This window comes from Xyrauchen texanus, chromosome 50 (assembly GCF_025860055.1).
Source record: "Xyrauchen texanus isolate HMW12.3.18 chromosome 50, RBS_HiC_50CHRs, whole genome shotgun sequence".
Classification (NCBI taxonomy): Eukaryota; Metazoa; Chordata; class Actinopteri; order Cypriniformes; family Catostomidae; genus Xyrauchen; species Xyrauchen texanus.
The window spans coordinates 22,680,261-22,703,450 of record NC_068325.1 but is presented as its reverse complement, the minus strand read 5'-3'; the positions used below and the strand labels follow the sequence as shown (position 1 = coordinate 22,703,450).

General features: G+C 42.6%; 2 protein-coding genes across 2 annotated transcripts in view; both read left to right on the top strand.

Moving 5' to 3' along the window:
• The first annotated feature begins 663 nt into the window (after nt 1–663).
• Nucleotides 664–8,337, top strand: necap2 (NECAP endocytosis associated 2). Its single transcript, XM_052123988.1, has 8 exons — nt 664–828; nt 1,136–1,236; nt 1,307–1,411; nt 1,482–1,563; nt 1,649–1,757; nt 1,837–1,984; nt 4,099–4,198; nt 7,570–8,337. The coding sequence occupies exons 1-8, from the start codon at nt 734–736 to the stop codon at nt 7,610–7,612; spliced, it is 783 nt and encodes a 260-aa protein (XP_051979948.1). The 5' UTR covers nt 664–733; the 3' UTR covers nt 7,613–8,337.
• Nucleotides 8,338–9,211: 874 nt separating this feature from the next.
• The window catches only part of LOC127640950 (rootletin-like), a 52,533-nt gene continuing 38,554 nt past the window's right edge, over nt 9,212–23,190 (top strand). Inside the window, 11 exon segments of the mRNA XM_052123686.1 lie at nt 9,212–9,933; nt 10,396–10,519; nt 10,591–10,733; nt 11,915–12,106; nt 12,211–12,288; nt 12,377–12,477; nt 12,554–12,719; nt 16,833–16,939; nt 17,294–17,509; nt 17,588–17,678; nt 17,746–17,982. Coding sequence (XP_051979646.1) covers nt 9,883–9,933; nt 10,396–10,519; nt 10,591–10,733; nt 11,915–12,106; nt 12,211–12,288; nt 12,377–12,477; nt 12,554–12,719; nt 16,833–16,939; nt 17,294–17,509; nt 17,588–17,678; nt 17,746–17,982 — 1,506 coding nt within the window. The 5' untranslated portion in view covers nt 9,212–9,882.

Below are 23,190 nucleotides of genomic sequence, written 5' to 3'. Positions count from 1 at the left end.
GTCTGAATGATGTCACATCCTGTCACATGATATTGAACACATGACTTGATCCAAAATGGTGCCTTTATATTGGTTTCTCCGAATGACATCAATGAAAATCATTTTTCCGGACATTCTTTCTCATAACAAAGCAACGACTTCTACACATAATTTGAATACCATTTTGCACAATGTGATATGTGAAATATGATGTTATAAAATCATGCCAGAATAAAAATTAAATAAATGTATTACATTTTAAGATATTTTAATCACAAATGAAATGGCTGTATTGGCCTCCGGACGGTTAAACCGAATGACATTTTGACACTTCAAAATCTTTAAAATACATTTATATGTAGTAAAATATAATTTAAATCTTTTGGATTCAATAAAAGAGATCAAGTTGTACTACCTTGCATACTTTGGATGTCATATCTTTGTTTTTTATTATTATTAAGGCCTTTGGACAAAAAAATGACCCGTCACGTCATTGACCCAGTTACAGCTGGCATCAGCTACAGTCAGCAGTAACGACTACAAATCTGCCAGTGTGTCAAGAGAGAAAGAAACAGTATTCTCTGAAAAAATAGCCTTATATCACACGCAGTTTTGATTGTCAAGTAAGTTGTGTTGTCGAAAGAGAGGGACTTTTATTAGTGTGCGTCCGTTTGCGGAGGCGGAAGTGCAGTGTTGTGTCTGTATGCGGAGGCGGAAGTGCAGTGCAGTGTTGTGTCTGTTGTGTCGGTGAGTGATGATGGCGGACAGTGTTTATGAGTCTGTAGTTTGTGTCAAACCTGAAGTTCATGTTTATAAAATCCCGCCGAGAGCATCCAACCGCGGATACCGGTGAGAAAAACAACACACACAACAACTTCCATCATCTCTGAAAACACACTCCTGTTGACACTGTCTTTATTTTGAGTTATTTTATTACACCGAATAATTCACTTATTCATTCATAATCTGATATGAGTTTGATTCAGTGATCTGGTTCAGTTATGAATGATGAAAATAGACTCATGAATATATATTCCAGTTAATTCTGCATATATGGTACACCAATACTTTAGAATTGAAATGAAAGGTATTTACAGTAACACCAAACATTATAACTGGTGGAAGGTTTTCATTTGGCATGTTGTCAATGTTTCAGGGCAGCGGATTGGAAACTAGATGAGCCGGCGTGGAGTGGACGCATGAAAATTATAGCCAAAGGAACAACTGCTTTCATTAAACTAGAGGACAAGAACACAGGTGAACATCACAACACCTCACTCTATATGTACAGATATACTGTGTGCTTTATTAATGTCATGTTGTTCAGGAGAGTTGTTCGCTCAGGCTCCTGTGGATCAGTATCCAGGTTCTGCTGTTGAAGCCGTCACAGACTCCAGCAGATACTTCGTCATCAGGATTGAAGATGGAAACGGTAATAAATGACATTAATTAGTGTTGAAGCCATTTATTATTCTCACACTAATGATGTTTGATTCTTTCAGGTCGTCACGCGTTCATTGGCCTCGGTTTCGCTGATCGCGGCGATTCTTTTGATTTCAATGTGGCGCTACAAGACCATTTCAAGTGAGTCATTTAATGAATCCGCCACTTGAGTCTGACCTTTGACCTGCTGATTTCATTGTACCCTCCCTTCCTCCCTTTCTGTCAGGTGGGTGAAGCAGGAGAGTGAATTCGCCCGACAGGAAGCCAATCAGGACCCGGGGCCGAAGCTGGATCTGGGCTTCAAAGAGGGTCAGACCATCAAGATCAACATCGGGGTGAGAGAACGCTGTGGATGATGAAGTGTGCTGATGCAGACAGACAGACGGGTGTTAAATCTGTCTCTCTGTCTTTCAGAATATAAAGAAGAAAGAGTCCGGTGGGGCAATGAAGTCTCGGGCGGTGGGCGGAGGGTTACTTCCTCCTCCTCCTGGTGTGAAGAGCGGCGGGCTCCTCCCTCCAGCTGCAGCACCGGCGCCGACAGCTGTGTGTCCGACCAGCACGGGTACACATCACACACACTAACATCATCATCATCACATTCCCAGTGGGGCAGATGTTCACACACACTTATATAAAAATAATATATATTATTCTCTCTATTAAAAATAATAATAGAGAGAATGATTTATTTCAGCTTTAATTTCTTTTTCTGATATTCCCAGTGGGTCAGATGTTTACACACAATTTGTTAGTATTTGGCAGCATTGCCTTTAAATTGTTTAACTTGGGTCAAATATTTAGAGGATCCTTCCACAAGCTTCTCACAATAAGTTGCTGGAATTGTGTCCCGTTCCTCCAGACAGAACTGTGTCACTGAGTCAGATTGAGGTCAGGACTTTGTGATGCTGCTCCAATATCTTGACTTTGTGTCCTGAAGACATTTAACCACAACTCTGGAGGTGTGCTTGGGGTCATTGTCCATTTGGAAGACCCATTTGTGACGAGCTTTAACTTCCTGTCTGATGTCTTGAGATGTTCCTTCCTCATGATGTCATCATCTATTTAGTGAAGTGCACCCGTCCCTCCTGCAGCACCCCCACAACATGATGCTGCACCCCCATGCTTCACTGTTGGGATGCTGTTCTTCACCCTTTTCCTCCAAACATACCGATGGTCATTATGGCCAAACAGTTCAATATGTGTTTCATCAGACCAGAGGACATTTCTCCTAAAGTCATATCTTTGTCCCCATGTGCACTTGCAAACTGTATTCTGGCTTGTTTATGGTGGTTTTGGAGCAGCGGCTTCTTCCTTGCTGAGCCTTTCAGGTGATGTCCATATAGGACTGGTTTTGCTGTGGATCTAGATACTCGTCCACCTGTTTCCTCCAGCATCTTCACAAGGTCCTTTGCTGTTGTTCTGGGATTGATTTGCACTTTTCACACAAACTACGTTCATCTCTAGGAGACAGAATGCGTCTCCTTCCTGAGCGGTGTGATGACTGTGTGGTCACATGGTGTTTATACTTGTGTACTATTGTTTGTACAGATGAACGTGGCACCTTCAGGGGTTTGGAAATTGCTCCCAAAGATGATCCAGACTTGTGGAGGTCCACAATGTTTTTTTTATTCTGAGGTCTTGCCTGATTTATTTTGATGTTTCATGATGTCAATCAAAGAGGCACTGAGTTTGAAGGCCTTAAAATGCATCATTAGATTCCTAATTTTAATGTTATATTTGTATATAATTATGTTAATGAGCTCCTTAAGGCCGTGTGTCACTAAAGTGTTTTTCCTGAGGCTAGTGTGTTATTTCAGTTGTTTGCAATGATGCGTATATTTTAAAAAGCCAGTGTGACGAGGTGCTGAGCCGAGAGTTGAAAAATGTTTAACTTTAGGTAAAACGCAGCGCTCGTCACTGTCACTCCTTACCTAGCCGTCCAATCACAGTGGAGGAGGGGCGGGACTGATACCACATGACCAACCGTCACATCCAGCTTGTACGACGACTGAACAACAGTGAGGTTTATATTGCTGGTGTCGGAGTGTTCATGTCTGTACCAGATGACATTCCCAGACAATATTAATGTTAAAAATAACCCTTCATCCAGAGCAAGGGCCGACAGTTTTACATTCAGTACTTGATATCACAAACAATCTGTGAAATGAGGTACTTGCAACACATTACTTCCTCAGATATTCCGTATCATATTTATTATAATTGATTTAATATAATTGAATATTATTAATCATTTCATTATATAGCTATAACTTTTCAAATTTTCTTGAATTAAATTCTTAATTTTAAAGTTATATTTTGATATAATTAAATGTAAATGAGGTCTATCATTGCGATTTATTATAAATAATCAACAGTCCTATTATAATGAATTTATTAAACTTGAATATAATTTTATAGCTAAATAACATTAAAATTTAAACTATATAATAAGTTATGTTTGGGTCCTTAATTTCAATACATTATTTATCAACGAACTGCCCTATTTTGGGGAATTCATTACAATCATTATATAATGTATCTGTTATGTAACTGTATAATTTATACTATTTTAATAAATTGATATTTAATATATTTGTTAAATTATTTTTGACATATATTATTGAAAAGATTGCAATCAGTGTGGGTGTGTCTATTTATTATCCCCTTTCCTTTTAGGGACGCTGTTGGATTTGGGAGGCCCCGCCCCTATATCTGCCCCCATCGCTGCTCCGCCCTCTCAAGACCTGTGGGGGGATTTTACAGCTGCAGGCTCAGGGTCAGTATTCATACTGTCTGTCTGTCTGATGTGTCTGTCTGTCTGTCTGATGTGTCCGTCTGTTTCTGTCTGTTGTGTCTGTCTCACTCTCTGATGTGTCTGTCTGACTGTATGATGTGTCTGTCTGTTTCTGTCTGTTGTGTCTGTCTCACTCTCTGATGTGTCTGTCTGACTGTATGATGTGTCTGTCTGTTTCTGTCTGTTGTGTCTGTCTCACTCTCTGATGTGTCTGTCTGACTGTATGATGTGTCTGTCTGTTGTGTCTGTTTCACTCTCTGATGTGTCTGTCTGACTGTATGATGTGTCTGTCTGTTTCTGTCTGTTGTGTCTGTCTCACTCTCTGATGTGTCTGTCTGACTGTCTGATGTGTCTGTCTGTTTCTGTCTGATGTGTCTGTCTCACTCTCTGATGTGTCTGTCTGACTGTATGATGTGTCTGTCTGTTTCTGTCTGTTGTGTCTGTTTCACTCTCTGATGTGTCTGTCTGACTGTATGATGTGTCTGTCTGATGTGTCTGTCTCACTCTCTGTCTGTTGTGTCTGTCTCACTCTCTGATGTGTCTGTCTGACTGTATGATGTGTCTGTCTGTTTCTGTCTGTTGTGTCTGTCTCACTCTCTGATGTGTCTGTCTGACTGTATGATGTGTCTGTCTGTTTCTGTCTGTTGTGTCTGTCTCACTCTCTGATGTGTCTGTCTCACTGTATGATGTGTCTGTCTGTTTCTGTCTGACTGTCTGATGTGTCTGTCTGACTGTCTGATGTGTCTGTCTGACTGTATGATGTGTCTGTCTGTTTCTGTCTGTTGTGTCTGTTTCACTCTCTGATGTGTCTGTCTGACTGTATGATGTGTCTGTCTGTTTCTGTCTGTTGTGTCTGTCTCACTCTCTGATGTGTCTGTCTCACTCTCTGATGTGTCTGTCTGACTGTATGATGTGTCTGTTTCTGTCTGACTGTATGATGTGTCTGTCTGACTGTCTGATGTGTCTGTCTCACTCTCTGTCTGTTGTGTCTGTCTCACTCTCTGATGTGTCTGTCTGACTGTATGATGTGTCTGTCTGTTTCTGTCTGTTGTGTCTGTCTCACTCTCTGATGTGTCTGTCTGACTGTATGATGTGTCTGTCTGTTTCTGTCTGACTGTATGATGTGTCTGTCTGACTGTATGATGTGTCTGTCTGTTTCTGTCTGACTGTATGATGTGTCTGTCTGACTGTCTGATGTGTCTGTCTCACTCTCTGTCTGTTGTGTCTGTCTCACTCTCTGATGTGTCTGTCTGACTGTATGATGTGTCTGTCTGTTTCTGTCTGTTGTGTCTGTCTCACTCTCTGATGTGTCTGTCTGACTGTATGATGTGTCTGTCTGTTGTGTCTGTCTCACTCTCTGATGTGTCTGTCTGACTGTATGATGTGTCTGTCTGACTGTATGATGTGTCTGTCTGTTGTGTCTGTTTCACTCTCTGATGTGTCTGTCTGACTGTATGATGTGTCTGTCTGTTGTGTCTGTTTCACTCTCTGATGTGTCTGTCTGACTGTATGATGTGTCTGTCTGTTGTGTCTGTTTCACTCTCTGATGTATCTGTCTGACTGTATGATGTGTCTGTCTGTTGTGTCTGTCTCACTCTCTGATGTGTCTGTCTGACTGTATGATGTGTCTGTCTGTTGTGTCTGTTTCACTCTCTGATGTGTCTGTCTGACTGTATGATGTGTCTGTCTGTTGTGTCTGTTTCACTCTCTGATGTGTCTGTCTGACTGTATGATGTGTCTGTCTGACTGTATGATGTGTCTGTCTGACTGTATGATGTGTCTGTCTGTTGTGTCTGTTTCACTCTCTGATGTGTCTGTCTGACTGTATGATGTGTCTGTCTGTTTCTGTCTGTTGTGTCTGTCTCACTCTCTGATGTGTCTGTCTGACTGTATGATGTGTCTGTCTGTTTCTGTCTGTTGTGTCTGTCTCACTCTCTGATGTGTCTGTCTGACTGTATGATGTGTCTGTTTCTGTCTGACTGTATGATGTGTCTGTCTGACTGTCTGATGTGTCTGTCTCACTCTCTGTCTGTTGTGTCTGTCTCACTCTCTGATGTGTCTGTCTGACTGTATGATGTGTCTGTCTGTTTCTGTCTGTTGTGTCTGTCTCACTCTCTGATGTGTCTGTCTGACTGTATGATGTGTCTGTCTGTTTCTGTCTGACTGTATGATGTGTCTGTCTGACTGTATGATGTGTCTGTCTGTTTCTGTCTGACTGTATGATGTGTCTGTCTGACTGTCTGATGTGTCTGTCTCACTCTCTGTCTGTTGTGTCTGTCTCACTCTCTGATGTGTCTGTCTGACTGTATGATGTGTCTGTCTGTTTCTGTCTGTTGTGTCTGTCTCACTCTCTGATGTGTCTGTCTGACTGTATGATGTGTCTGTCTGTTGTGTCTGTCTCACTCTCTGATGTGTCTGTCTGACTGTATGATGTGTCTGTCTGACTGTATGATGTGTCTGTCTGTTGTGTCTGTCTCACTCTCTGATGTGTCTGTCTGACTGTATGATGTGTCTGTCTATTGTGTCTGTTTCACTCTCTGATGTGTCTGTCTGACTGTATGATGTGTCTGTCTGTTGTGTCTGTTTCACTCTCTGATGTGTCTGTATGACTGTATGATGTGTCTGTCTGTTGTGTCTGTTTCACTCTCTGATGTGTCTGTATGACTGTATGATGTGTCTGTCTATTGTGTCTGTTTCACTCTCTGATGTGTCTGTCTGACTGTATGATGTGTCTGTCTGTTGTGTCTGTTTCACTCTCTGATGTGTCTGTTTCACTCTCTGATGTGTCTGTCTGACTGTATGATGTGTCTGTCTGTTGTGTCTGTCTCACTCTCTGATGTGTCTGTCTGACTGTATGATGTGTCTGTCTGTTGTGTCTGTTTCACTCTCTGATGTGTCTGTCTGACTGTATGATGTGTCTGTCTATTGTGTCTGTTTCACTCTGTCTCACTCTCTGATGTGTCTGTCTGACTGTATGATGTGTCTGTCTGACTGTATGATGTGTCTGTCTATTGTGTCTGTTTCACTCTGTCTCACTCTCTGATGTGTCTGTTTCACTCTCTGATGTGTCTGTCTGACTGTATGATGTGTCTGTCTGTTGTGTCTGTTTCACTCTCTGATGTGTCTGTCTGACTGTATGATGTGTCTGTCTGTTGTGTCTGTCTCACTCTCTGATGTGTCTGTCTGACTGTATGATGTGTCTGTCTGTTGTGTCTGTTTCACTCTCTGATGTGTCTGTCTGACTGTATGATGTGTCTGTCTGTTGTGTCTGTTTCACTCTCTGATGTGTCTGTATGACTGTATGATGTGACTGTCTGTCTGTCGTGTCTGTCTCACTCTCTGATGTGTGACAGGTCGTCTCAGGACGCGGTGCAGACGGGTTGGGTGCAGTTCTAGATGTTTATAAAGGGAACGAGAGGAGCCATCATCATGAGTCATGTGACCCGTGACGTCACACGGACGATGTTTTCTATGCAATGACGTATGGCTGCGGTCACATGTCTGAGTCTCGACGGCTCATATTTGACGCATTCCAGCGTGTGAAACATGTTTCTTATTAGTTTTTCACTTCCTGTTTGTTTGGCCTCAGTTCTTGGTTATTTCATAAATAATTCATCTCAATCCAGGCGTCATGTGATCAGTATGTTTACCTGTGTTTTGATGTCTGTTGTTGACGTGTTTAGTATGTTTGGTGTGTCGGAATCAATGATTGTGTCAATGTAAGGGATTTATAATTACAGTCACATTCAAATCAAGATTTTAAGAGCTTATTTTATATTCATTTATAGCAGATGATGTTCACCCAATGACATATATATAGCACTAACCCTACACTATTTCTCATCTTTATTCTTGATATTGTCAGTAATTAAAGTTTAAATCTTCAAGTGCCTTTCTGAAACACCTGTAGAATGTAACTGATGGTTTATAATAAAGCTTTTCCTGAGACATGTGCTGCTTTATTATTATAATACTAAATCACATTATTTATTGATTCCTCTCAAAAGTAAATGTTTTGTGTCATAAAGATCTTTATTATTGTGTTTACTCATGTATTTATGAAATCGTTATATTGAAAACATGTTATAATATTTCTGTTAATAAAGAGATCAATCGTGTCACGAAATGGGACATACACGGCTTTTAACGTATTTATTGCGCCAAAATATAAAACTAAACCATATAAATGTCCACTTCAAAGCTTTTGTCAGTTTACGGTAATAATCGGGATTCGGAACTTCAGATTCGGGAAGTGAAAGTGACCCGGAAACAATCACACTTGCGGGATTAAAGCGGGATTGAAGCGGCGTTAATGCGGTGTTTCCGGTAAGATTTGCGATGTAATGTGTGTTTGAACTAAATATTATCGATCTTTTCAATCGATGAGCATGAGTTCATCATAGTGTTTATTCTCTGAACTGTCGCGATAATCGAGACTATCTCTCGTGTTTATACCGGAACCAGTCATTAAATATACACGATTAACACTTTATAACTATTAATATAGATTATATAGTATTATAAACTGATACATCGCGCGCACACACACACACACACTCACTCACACAGTAAATCTCAGCACGCGCTGTCTCACAACAGTCATTAATATTTAGCACTTAAAATTACTTCAAATAAAGTTAAACTATTAATTACCAGACATACTAAATATTTACAACCAATATATATTTTAGATAAATGTATATGTTAACAATTGTCATATCTTTTACATAAAGATCGGTTTGTGTTGATGAGTTAGTTGCCATGGAGACGGGTACTTACCGTTACTATTATCAAAGTGTGTGTAGCAAGTCAATCCACTGTGGGTGATGTTTGGAACACTCTTGGAAGGTTATTTCCAATCAGCTCAGTACAACTCATGCCTACTTGAATGGAGAAAAACTGAAATCTTAAAAACAGTTGTTCAAGATTAAGATCAAAAATCATATTTCAAATCAGCAATAAAATCTGACAATACTAAAATCATAAATTGTGCTTCTTTATCTCATACTACGCAAAAAAAAAAAAAAACTTTTTCCCGGCTTGTATAGCTAAAGCGCATGCGCGTTCTCGAGTTGATTGACAGGCGATGTCTGTATTTAAAAGGTGATTGGCTCTTATACCTGTAAGGCGGGACTTTCTTTCTACATCCGTTGAGTGTTCCAAGTTCGCCCATTTATTTTAATAGTAGTGGACCATCTCTCTCTGCTACTATACAATTTAATGACCAGTCTTATTTAAAATCACAATAATAATACACAAGCTCATGAGAACAGTGTTTTAGTGTGGAATGGTTTCAATCTTTAATATTACTTTTTTTTAAATATAAATTAATTTAGTTTGATTTATTTATCGTTTTATTGTCGCTGTTTAAGTTCCTGTAGCGCTCGAGCACCTGCAGATAAACCTCATTAAAGGCTCCTGCTGTCTCACTGTCTCCTCCTCCTGTCTGTCGCACTCTTTCTGTCTCTCAGTGTGTTTGAGGTGTTGTTCGGGACGGGTCGGAATAACCGGATTATTATTGGGATTATTTTATTAAGTGTACATCGCTGTGGAGATCCAGTAATTCATTCTTGCGGGTTTTACTCGGTTTTTTCTGTTGTTGTCGAAGTTTAATGTGTTCGTGGCTTCAAATGATTTTTAAATGAATGTAATTTCTAAACTTCATTATGAGCGGTTCTGAAAACCCGAACGAGTCCAAACTGGAGGCGGTGATTCAGGTGAAGCTCTTTATATTCCATTTCATCGAATCAACTTGCATGTAATGTGGATTTATTTCAGCGTTTATTGTGTTGTGATGACTTTAATTACTCTGCAGGTGTGTGTTCTGATCTAAATATAAAACAGATCACCACTGAGACCATCTGTTACACACACACACACACACATACTCACACTCTACACACACACACACACACACACAAACATACTCACACTCTAACACACACACACACACACACACAAACATACTCACACTCTAACACACACACACACACACACACACATACTCACACTCTAACATACACACTCACACTGACTCTAACACACGCATATTCACACACTCTCTCACTTACAAACACATTGACTCACATACACACACACAAACTCTAACACACACTGACTCTCTCTCTCACACACACACAGTGTTGAGTGAAGTGTGTAATAATGTGTGTGATTGTTAGAGGTTGGAGGAGAGTGTTCTGTCTGAGGAGAAACGGCTGACGGTTCGAGGATCTGCAGATGACTCTGCCACCTGTTTACCAGCACGAGTGCGAGAGATCGTCTCCAGAAACCTCCGTGACACTAGTGAGACACAAACCCACTACACAAACACACAACAACACAACACAACACAACACATTGACTCTGTCTGTCAGCTGCAGGGATGTCATCGGTTCTGTCGGTTCAGGAGGAGAATCGGGTTCTTCAGTCAGAATTGAGTCGTTTGGAGGATCTTCTGGCTCACAGTCGAGCTGAACGAGATGAACTGGCCATTAAATACAGCGCTATCAGCGAGAGAGTGAGAACACACACACACACACATATATATACATAAACACGTGTGTATGTATATATACACACACACACACACACATATATACATATATATACACACGGAAACACTCAGACACACACACTTATATATACACACACAAATACACACAGACACACACACGTATATACACACAGACACTCACAGACACACGTATATATACACAGACACACACACACACACACACACATATATATATACACATACAAATACACACAGACACACACACACTTACAGATACACACAGACACACACACACACACTCATATATACATATATATATACACATACAAATACACACAGACACGCACGCACACACACAGACACTCACAGATACACACACATATATATACAAACAGAAACACTCACACATACACAAATACACACACATGTATATACACACAGACACACTCGCAGATACACACACACACACACACAGACGTATTTACACACAGACACACACACATGTATATATACACATGTATATACACAGACACACAGATACACACACACACACACACACAGACGTATATAAACGCACAGAAACACTCACAGACACACACGCATATACATGTTAGAGTTCAAAAGTATGTTCACAATATAGACACGAGACATAAACACACGTGTGTTAACATGATTTTACTGTGAGAAGTTTACGAGACTTTATGAAGGTGTGATGAAGCCTCCATCAGTGTTTTACTGCAGTATTTGTCATGAACACACACATTCTCTGTCTATTGTCTGTCACACACTGAGGTTGATCCGTCTCCATGGTAACGGGGGGGTGGAATGAAGTGAAGTGGTGTGTTGCCATGGTGACTGTAAACAGGCTCAGTGATTGGGGGCTCGTAATGGGTGTAAATGGTTCAAACGGCAGGAGTCATTGTGTAAAACACATTTAATACATGCATTCATATCTTAATGATGCAATCGAAATTCTTTTGATAGTTTTGTTGGGACCATCTCTATACGAGTTACCAAATGTTGTGTATGAGAAACACATTCTGCCTCATTGAGAGCCCATAACTGTGGGATTTCAGCATATGGGGTCTGAAGCAGAATCTAAAAGAACATGAAGCTCTCGATAATCCTTCTGGATGTATAGTGCATTATTGTTCTCATGAATCTAATGTTGATGATGTGTGCAGTTGGAACAGGCGCTGCGGTTGGATACGGGCGACGGGGGTGGAGATTCACCAGAGTCTCGCAGTCTAGCGCAGCAGAATGTAGATCTGCGCAGACGTTTAGATGAAGAGCAGACGGCGTATAAACGCAAACTCACGGCCTATCAGGAGGGGCAACAGAGACAAGCGCAACTTGTACAGAAACTACAGGCGAAGGTACAACACACACACACTCCTGCAGCAGTCTGAGGATCTGTTTCACAAAATCATTCGATTTATTTTATGGAACCGTTAGCGTTTATGTGTACATGTGTGTGCAGGTTCTGCAGTATAAGAAGAAGTGTGGAGATCTTGAACACACACTGCTGGAGAAATCAACAGAACTGCAGAAACTCACCGTCAGTGCCACACACACACACACACACACACACACACACATTACACCTCACTATAGTTAATACACACTGTGTGTGTGTGTACGTGTAGGGTCCATGTGACGAGAGCAGTCATGCTGATGGCAAACATGAGGAAGAGTACAGCAGTGATCTGGAGAGCGCCCTCATTCGTCTGGAGGAGGAACAGCAGAGGTTTCTCACCACACTGATCTCAAGACGTCTCACTGTTTGTGATTGTAATAAGCCTGTAATAAAGTGTGTTGTGCAGGAGCAGCGGTCTGTCTGCAGTGAACGCAATGCTACGAGAGCAGCTAGAACAGGCCGGACTGGCCAATGAGGCGCTCAGTCAGGACATCCGCAGACTCACCACCGACTGGACCAAAGCCAGGGAGGAGCTCGAGCAGAGGGAGTCTGATTGGAGGAGAGAGGAGGAGGTGGGTGTGGCCATGCTTTGATGATTACAATTTATTCTGACCAAGAACCGCCTGCTTTAACAGGAAGAGACCATCTGATTGACATGTGAAACAGCCAATCACTGTTTTTCATTTTTAACAAAAATTCTTAAAATATTTGTACAGAAAAAAGTTTGTGTGCAGTTTCAAATAGTGTGTCTGGGCAATCTGAAAGAGTGTATATGGACAGTCTATAGACCTGTCTATTGCGTGTGTGCAGTCTGTAAGCGTGTGTATGGGCATTTCTGTAGACGGTCTGTAAGCGTGTGTATGGGCATGTCTGTGGACGGTCTGTAAGGGTGTATATGGGCGGTCTGTGGACGGTCTGTAAGCGTGTATATGAGCATGTCTGTGGACGGTCTGTAAGCGGTCTGTGGACGGTCTGTAAGCGTGTATATGGGCATGTCTGTGGACGGTCTGTAAGCGGTCTGTGGACGGTCTGTAAGCGTGTATATGAGCATGTCTGTGGACGGTCTGTAAGCGGTCTGTAAGCGTGTATATGAGCATGTCTGTGGACGGTCTGTAAGCGGTCTGTGGACTGTCTGTAAGGGTGTATATGGGCATGTCTGTGGACGGTCTGTAAGGGTGTATATGGGCATGTCTGTAAGGGTGTATATGGGCGGTCTGTGGACGGTCTGTAAGGGTGTATATGGGCATGTCTGTGGACGGTCTGTAAGCGGTCTGTGGACGGTCTGTAAGCGTGTATATGAGCATGTCTGTGGACGGTCTGTAAGCGTGTATATGGGCATGTCTGTGGACTGTCTGTAAGGGTGTATATGGGCATGTCTGTGGACGGTCTGTAGGCGTGTATATGGGCATGTCTGTGGACGGTCTGTAGGCGTGTATATGGGCGGTCTGTAAGCGTGTATATGGGCATGTCTGTGGACGGTCTGTAGGCGTGTATATGGGCGGTGTGTGGACAGTCTGTAAGCATGTATATGGGCATGTCTGTGGACAGTCTGTAAGCGTGTATGTGGACAGTCTGTAAGCATGTATATGGGCATGTCTGTGGACAGTCTGTAAGGGTGTATATGGGCATGTCTAGACAGTCTGTAAGGGTGTATATGGGCATGTCAGAAGACAGTCTGTAAGCATGTATATGGACAGTCTGTGGGCGTGTATATGGGCATGACTGTGGACGGTCTGTAAGCGTGTATATGGGCATGACTGTGGACGGTCTGTAAGCGTGTATATGGGCATGTATATGGGCATGTCTGTGGACAGTCTGTGGACGTGTATATGGGCATGACTGTGGACGGTCTGTAAGGGTGTATATGGCATGACTGTGGACAGTCTGTAAGGGTGTATATGGGCATGTCTGTAGACCGTCTGTAAGGGTGTATATGGGCATGTCTGTAAGGGTGTATATGGGCATGTCTGTGGGCATGTCTGTAAGGGTGTATATGGGCATGTCTGTAAGGGTGTATATGGGCATGTCTGTGGGCATGTCTGTAAGGGTGTATATGGGCATGTCTGTGGGCAGTCTGTAAGGGTGTATATGGGCATGTCTGTAAGGGTGTATATGGGCGGTCTGTAAGCATGTATATTGGCATGTCTGTGGGCATGTCTGTAAGGGTGTATATGGGCATGTCTGTAAGGGTGTATATGGGCATGTCTGTAAGGGTGTATATGGGCATGTCTGTAAGGGTGTATATGGGCATGTCTGTGGGCATGTCTGTAAGGGTGTATATGGGCATGTCTGTGGGCAGTCTGTAAGGGTGTATATGGGCATGTCTGTAAGGGTGTATATGGGCAGTCTGTAAGGGTGTATATGGGCATGTCTGTAAGGGTGTATATGGGCATGTCTGTAAGGGTGTATATGGGCATGTCTGTGGGCAGTCTGTAAGGGTGTATATGGGCATGTCTGTAAGGGTGTATATGGGCATGTCTGTAAGGGTGTATATGGGCATGTCTGTAAGGGTGTATATGGGCATGTCTGTGGGCAGTCTGTAAGGGTGTATATGGGCATGTCTGTAAGGGTGTATATGGGCATGTCTGTAAGGGTGTATATGGGCATGTCTGTAAGGGTGTATATGGGCATGTCTGTGGACGGTCTGTAAGGGCGTATATGGGCATGTCTGTAAGGGTGTATATGGGCATGTCTGTGGACGTCTGTAAGGGTGTATATGGGCATGTCTGTAAGGGTGTATATGGGCGGTCTGTGGACGGTCTGTAAGGGTGTATATGGGCATGTCTCTAAGCGTGTATATGGGCATGTCTGTAAGGGTGTATATGGGCATGTCTGTGGACGGTCTGTAAGGGTGTATATGGGCAAGTCTGTAAGGGTGTATATGGGCAGTCTGCAAGCGTGTATATGGGCGGTCTGTGGACGGTCTGTAAGGGTGTATATGGGCATGTCTGTGGACAGTCTGTAAGGGTGTATATGGGCATGTCTGTGGGCAGTCTGTAAGGGTGTATATGGGCATGTCTGTAAGGGTGTATATGGGCAGTCTGTAAGCGTGTATATTGGCATGTCTGTGGACGGTCTATAAGGGTGTATATGGGCATGTCTGTGGGCAGTCTGTAAGGGTGTATATGGGCATGTCTGTAAGGGTGTATATGGGCAGTCTGTAAGCGTGTATATTGGCATGTCTGTGGACGGTCTATAAGGGTGTATATGGGCATGTCTGTGGACGGTCTGTAAGGGTGTATATGGGCATGTCTGTAAGGGTGTATATGGGCATGTCTGTAAGGGTGTATATGGGCATGTCTGTGGACGGTCTGTAAGGGTGTATATGGGCATGTCTGTAAGGGTGTATATGGGCATGTCTGTGGACGTCTGTAAGGGTGTATATGGGCATGTCTGTGGACGGTCTGTAAGGGTGTATATGGGCATGTCTGTAAGGGTGTATATGGGTGGTCTGTGGACGGTCTGTAAGGGTGTATATGGGCATGTCTGTGGACGGTCTGTAAGCATGTATATGGGTGGTCTGTGGACGGTCTGTAAGGGTGTATATGGGCATGTCTCTAAGCGTGTATATGGGCATGTCTCTAAGCGTGTATATGGGCATGTCTGTAAGGGTGTATATGGGCATGTCTCTAAGCGTGTATATGGGCATGTCTGTAAGGGTGTATATGGGCATGTCTGTGGACGGTCTGTAAGCGTGTATATTGGCATGTCTGTGGACGGTCTATAAGGGTGTATATGGGCATGTCTGTGGACGGTCTATAAGGGTGTATATGGGAATGTCTGTAAGGGTGTATATGGGCATGTCTGTAAGGGTGTATATGGGCATGTCTGTGGACGGTCTGTAAGGGTGTATATGGGCATGTCTGTAAGGGTGTATATGGGCATGTCTGTGGACGTCTGTAAGGGTGTATATGGGCATGTCTGTGGACGGTCTGTAAGGGTGTATATGGGCATGTCTGTAAGGGTGTATATGGGTGGTCTGTGGACGGTCTGTAAGGGTGTATATGGGCATGTCTGTGGACGGTCTGTAAGCATGTATATGGGTGGTCTGTGGACGGTCTGTAAGGGTGTATATGGGCATGTCTCTAAGCGTGTATATGGGCATGTCTCTAAGCGTGTATATGGGCATGTCTCTAAGCGTGTATATGGGCATGTCTGTAAGGGTGTATATGGGCATGTCTCTAAGCGTGTATATGGGCATGTCTGTAAGGGTGTATATGGGCATGTCTGTGGACGGTCTGTAAGGGTGTATATGGGCATGTCTCTAAGCGTGTATATGGGCATGTCTGTAAGGGTGTATATGGGCATGTCTGTGGACGGTCTGTAAGGGTGTATATGGGCATGTCGGTAAGGGTGTATATGGGCATGTCTGTAAGGGTGTATATGGGCATGTCTGTAAGGGTGTATATGGGCATGTCTGTAAGGGTGTATATGGGCATGTCTGTGGACGGTCTGTAAGGGTGTATATGGGCAGTCTGTAAGCGTGTATATGGGCGGTCTGTGGACTGTCTGTAAGGGTGTATATGGGCATGTCTGTGGACGGTCTGTAAGGGTGTATATGGGCATGTCTGTAAGGGTGTATATGGGCGGTCTGTGGACGGTCTGTAAGGGTGTATATGGGCGGTCTGTGGGCATGTCTTGACTACATGGAAACATCCAGTTGTTTAATGGTTTGTGTATTTTAGTCTTTCCACAGTTACTTCAGCAGTGAACACAGTCGTTTACTGGCATTGTGGAGGCAGGTGGTCACGTTCCGCAGACACGTGTGTGAACTCAAGAGCGCCACTGAGAGGTCAGACTGCAACAATACAACAATCTGCAAAAAAAAAAATTCTTACTTGGTATTTTCTAAATAAATAAATAATTAAATAAAGATACACACTTACTTGAGAAACAACATTGTGTGCGATAATAACTCTTGTTTGCAGATGTTTTTTCAACTTTTATCACTGTGGACTTCTAGAAAATCTTGTTAAAACACTTAAAATTCCCACAACAGTATAATTTCCAATACAAAATTATTTTGTGCTTAATAGAAATTGTGTGCTGGAAATGATGCTGATGGAAATTACATTTGTAACCTTTTTTAGGTCAAATTTTAGATTTGATATGACTTTTTGCATAATTGCATCTCTCTCTGTATCAGAGACCTGTCAGAGATGCGTAATGCGCTGGTGTGTGGCGCTCAGAGCGTGCAGCTGCAGTGTGTGAGTGTGTGTGCGACATTGAGGACTCGTGAGGACGGATCAGCTCTGATTCTGGAGCGAGAGACGAGTCAACGACTACAACTGGAGCAACAGCTGAGAGAGACAGTGACTGACATGATGACACTGCAGAGCAACAGAGACCAGCTCAACACACGGTCTGTGAATCATCTTATATCTGATTCCTGTGTTTGTTTCATTGGTGGTGTGAAATAAAGAGTTGAAATGTTCTTCAGGCTGTCAGAGGTGGTGAGAGAGCGAGAGCGTCTGAGAGCTTGTGTTGATGACAGAGAGCAGGAGATCGACACACTCAACAAAAGACTACAGGTATGAGTGTGATTATACAGATCACTGGGAGTCCTGCTGGACTGATATTAACTGTGTGTGTTATCAGGATGAGAGCAGTCATGAGGAGTGTGAGCTGAAGTCTCTCAGGACACACACCGCAGCACTGCTCAACACACTGAGAGAGATCACACAGCTGCTGTTGACTGACACTGAGTGTGTGGACGGAAACACTGAAGAGTTTCTGATGCCTCTGCTGACATCATCATCATCATCACACATCATACCTGACACCTGTCTGTCTGCACTGCACTCCACACTTACCAACAGACAACTACATCTTCAGGTACACACACACTCACACACACACACAAACACACTCACAGTTAAACACACACATGTACACACACGTACACTTACACACACTCACAGTTAAACACACACACTCACACACACATGTACACACACACACACTCACACACACACACACTCACAGTTAAACACACACACTCACACACACATGTACACTTACACACACGTACACACACACACACGTACACTTACACACACTCACAGTTAAACACTCACACACACGTACACACACACACACGTACACTTACACACACTCACAGTTAAACACACACTCACACACACATGTACACACACACACATGTACACTTACACACACTCACAGTTAAACACACACATGTACACTTACACACACTCACACACACATGTACACTTACACACACTCACAGTTAAACACACACACACAGTTAAACACACACATGTACACACACACACACGTACACTTACACACACTCACAGTTAAACACACACACTTACACATGTACACACACACACACGTACACTTACACACACTCACAGTTAAACACACACACTCACAGTTAAACACACACACTCACAGTTAAACACACACACTTACACATGTACACACACACACACACATGTACACTCACACACACACATGTACACTCACACACACACACTCACATATACACTACACACACACTCTCACACACATCACACACATGTACACACACACACACACACATGTACACTCACATATACACACACACACACTCTCACACACACACACACACACACTCACTCACTCACTCACTCACACACACACACACACACACACACACACACATGTTGTGTTTCCATGTTTTATGGGGACTTTCCATAGACATAATGGTTTTTATACTGTACAAACTTTATATTCTATCCCCTAAACCTAACCCTACCCCTAAACCTAACCCTCACAGAAAACTTTCTGCATTTTTACATTTTCAAAAAACATAATTTAGTATGATTTATAAGCTGTTTTCCTCATGGGGACCGACAAAATGTCCCCACAAGGTCAAACATTTCGGGTTTTACTATCCTTATGGGGACATTTGGTCCACACAAAGTGATAAATACACGCTCACACACACACACACACACACACACACATGTACACTCACATATACACACACACACACTCTCACACACACACACACACTCACTCACTCACTCACTCACACACACACACACACACACACACACACACATGTTGTGTTTCCATGTTTTATGGGGACTTTCCATAGACATAATGGTTTTTATACTGTACAAACTTTATATTCTATCCCCTAAACCTAACCCTACCCCTAAACCTAACCCTCACAGAAAACTTTCTGCATTTTTACATTTTCAAAAAACATAATTTAGTATGATTTATAAGCTGTTTTCCTCATGGGGACCAACAAAATGTCCCCACAAAGTGATAAATACACGCTCACACACACACACACACACTCTCACACACACACACTCACACACACACACACTCTTTCACACACACACATACACACACACACACTCTCACACACACACACACACACACACGTACACTTACACACACTCACAGTTAAACACACACACACACACACACACACACACACACACGCATTACCTTACACACACTCACAGTTAAACACACACACTCACGCACACATGTACACACACACACACACGTACACTTACACACACTCACAGTTAAACACACCCACTTACACATGTACACACACACGTACACTTACACACACTCACAGTTAAACACACACACTCACACACATGTACACACACACACACACACGCATGTTGTGTTTCCATGTTTTATGGGGACTTTCCATAGACATAATGGTTTTTATACTGTACAAACTATATATTCTATCCCATGACCCTAACCCTATCCCTAAACCTAAACCTTACAGAAAACTTTCTGCATTTTTAGATTTTCAAAAAACATAATTTAGTATGATTTATAAGCTGTTTTCCTCATGGGGACCGACAAAATGTCCCCACAAGGTCAAAAATTTCGGGTTTTACTATCCTTATGGGGACATTTGGTCCCCACAAAGTGATAAATACACGCTCACATGTACACACACACACATGTACACTTACACACACTCACAGTTAAACACACCCATTTACACATGTACACACACACATGTACACTTACACACACTCACAGTTAAACACACACACTTACACATGTACACACACACACACGTACACTTACACACACTCACAGTTAAACACACACACATGTACACACACACACGTACACTTACACACACTCACAGTTACACACACTCACAGTTACACACACTCACAGTTAAACACACTCACACACACATGTACACACACACACACGTACACTTACACACACTCACAGTTAAACACACTCACACACACATGTACACACACACACGTACACTTACACACACTCCCAGTTAAACACACACACTCACACACACATGTACACACACACACATGTACACTTACACACACATGTACACTTACACACACATGTACACTTACACACACATGTACACTTACACACACACACATGTACACTTACACACACTCCCAGTTAAACACACACACTTACACACACATGTACACACACACACGTACACTTACACACACTCCCAGTTAAACACACACACTTACACACACATGTACACACACACACGTACACTTACACTCACTCCCAGTTAAACACACACACTTACACACACATGTACACACACACACGTACACTTACACTCACTCCCAGTTAAACACACACACTCACACACACATGTACACACACACACACACACGTACACTTACACACACTCACAGTTAAACACACACACTCACAGTTAAACACACACACTCACACACACATGTACACACACACACACACACGTACACTTACACACACTCACAGTTAAACACACACACGCACACATGTACACACACACACATGTACACTTACACACACTCACAGTTAAACACACACACTTACACATGTACACACACACGTACACTTACACACACTCACAGTTAAACACACACACTCACACACATGTACACACACACATGTACACTTACACACACTCACAGTTAAACACACACACTTACACATGTACACACACACGTACACTTACACACACTCACAGTTAAACACACTCACACACACACATGTACACACACACACATGTACACTTACACACACTCACAGTTAAACACACACACTCACACACACATGTACACACTTACACACACACACATGTACACACACACACGTACACTTACACACACTCACAGTTAAACACACACACTTACACATGTACACACGTACACTTACACACACTCACAGTTAAACACACACACTTACACATGTACACGTACACTTACACACACTCACAGTTAAACACACACACTTACACATGTACACACACACACACGTACACTTACACACACTCACATTTAAACACACTCACACACACACACATGTACACACACACACATGTACACTTACACACACTCACAGTTAAACACACACACTCACACACATGTACACACACACACGTACACTTACACACACTCACTCACACACACATGTACACACACACACATGTACACTTACACACACTTACACATGTACACACACACACGTACACTTACACACACTCACAGTTAAAAACACTCACACACACACATGTACACACACACACATGTACACACACACACATGTACACTTACACACACTCACAGTTAAACACACTCACTCACACACACATGTACACACACACACATGTACACTTACACACACTCACAGTTAAACACACACACTTACACATGTACACACACACACGTACACTTACACACACTCACAGTTAAACACACACACTCACACACACATGTACACACACACACTCACAGTTAAAAACACTCACACACACTTACACATGTACACACACACACACACGTACACTTACACACACTCACAGTTAAAAACACTCACACACACACACATGTACACACACACACATGTACACACACACACATGTACACTTACACACACTCACAGTTAAACACACACACTCACAGTTAAACACACACACTCACACACACATGTACACACACACACATGTACACTTACACACACTCACAGTTAAACACACACACTTACACATGTACACTTACACACACTCACTCACAGTTAAACACACACACTTACACACGTACACACACACACACACACGTACACTTACACACACTCACAGTTAAACACACACACACACACATGTACACGTACACTTACACACACTCACAGTTAAACACACACACTTACACATGTACACACACACATGTACACACACACACATGTACACTTACACACACTCACAGTTAAACACACACACTCACAGTTAAACACACACACTCACACACACATGTACACACACACACACACACACATGTACACTTACACACACTCACTCACAGTTAAACACACACATGTACACTTACACATGTACACACACACACACACATGTACACACACACACGTACACTTACACACACTCACAGTTAAACACACACACTTACACATGTACACGTACACTTACACACACTCACAGTTAAACACACACACTTACACACACACACACATGTACACACACACACATGTACACACACACACATGTACACTTACACACACTCGCAGTTAAACACACTCACAGTTAAACACACACACTCACACACACATGCACACACACACACGTACACTTACACACACACACATGTACACTTACACACACACGTACACTTACACATACTCACAGTTAAACACACTCACACACACATGTACACACACACACACGCGTACACTTACACACACTCCCAGTTAAACACACACACTCACACACACACACGTACACTTACACACACTCACAGTTAAACACACTCACACACACATGTACACACACACACATGTACACTTACACACACTCACAGTTAAACACACTCACAGTTAAACACACACACTCACACACACATGCACACACACACACACGTACACTTACACACACTCACAGTTAAACACACACACTCACACACACATGTACACACACACACACGTACACTTACACACACTCACAGTTAAACACACACACTCACACACATGTACACACACACGTACACTTACACA

Bases quoted from the DNA above. Each gene is read 5' to 3' on its own strand.
- necap2 (XM_052123988.1), top strand. From the start codon at position 734: ATGATGGCGGACAGTGTTTATGAGTCTGTAGTTTGTGTCAAACCTGAA. The intron at 1,412-1,481 runs GTAATAAATGAC...TGATTCTTTCAG, and splicing joins CAGGATTGAAGATGGAAACG to GTCGTCACGCGTTCATTGGC. The intron at 1,985-4,098 runs GTACACATCACA...CTTTCCTTTTAG, and splicing joins TGTGTGTCCGACCAGCACGG to GGACGCTGTTGGATTTGGGA.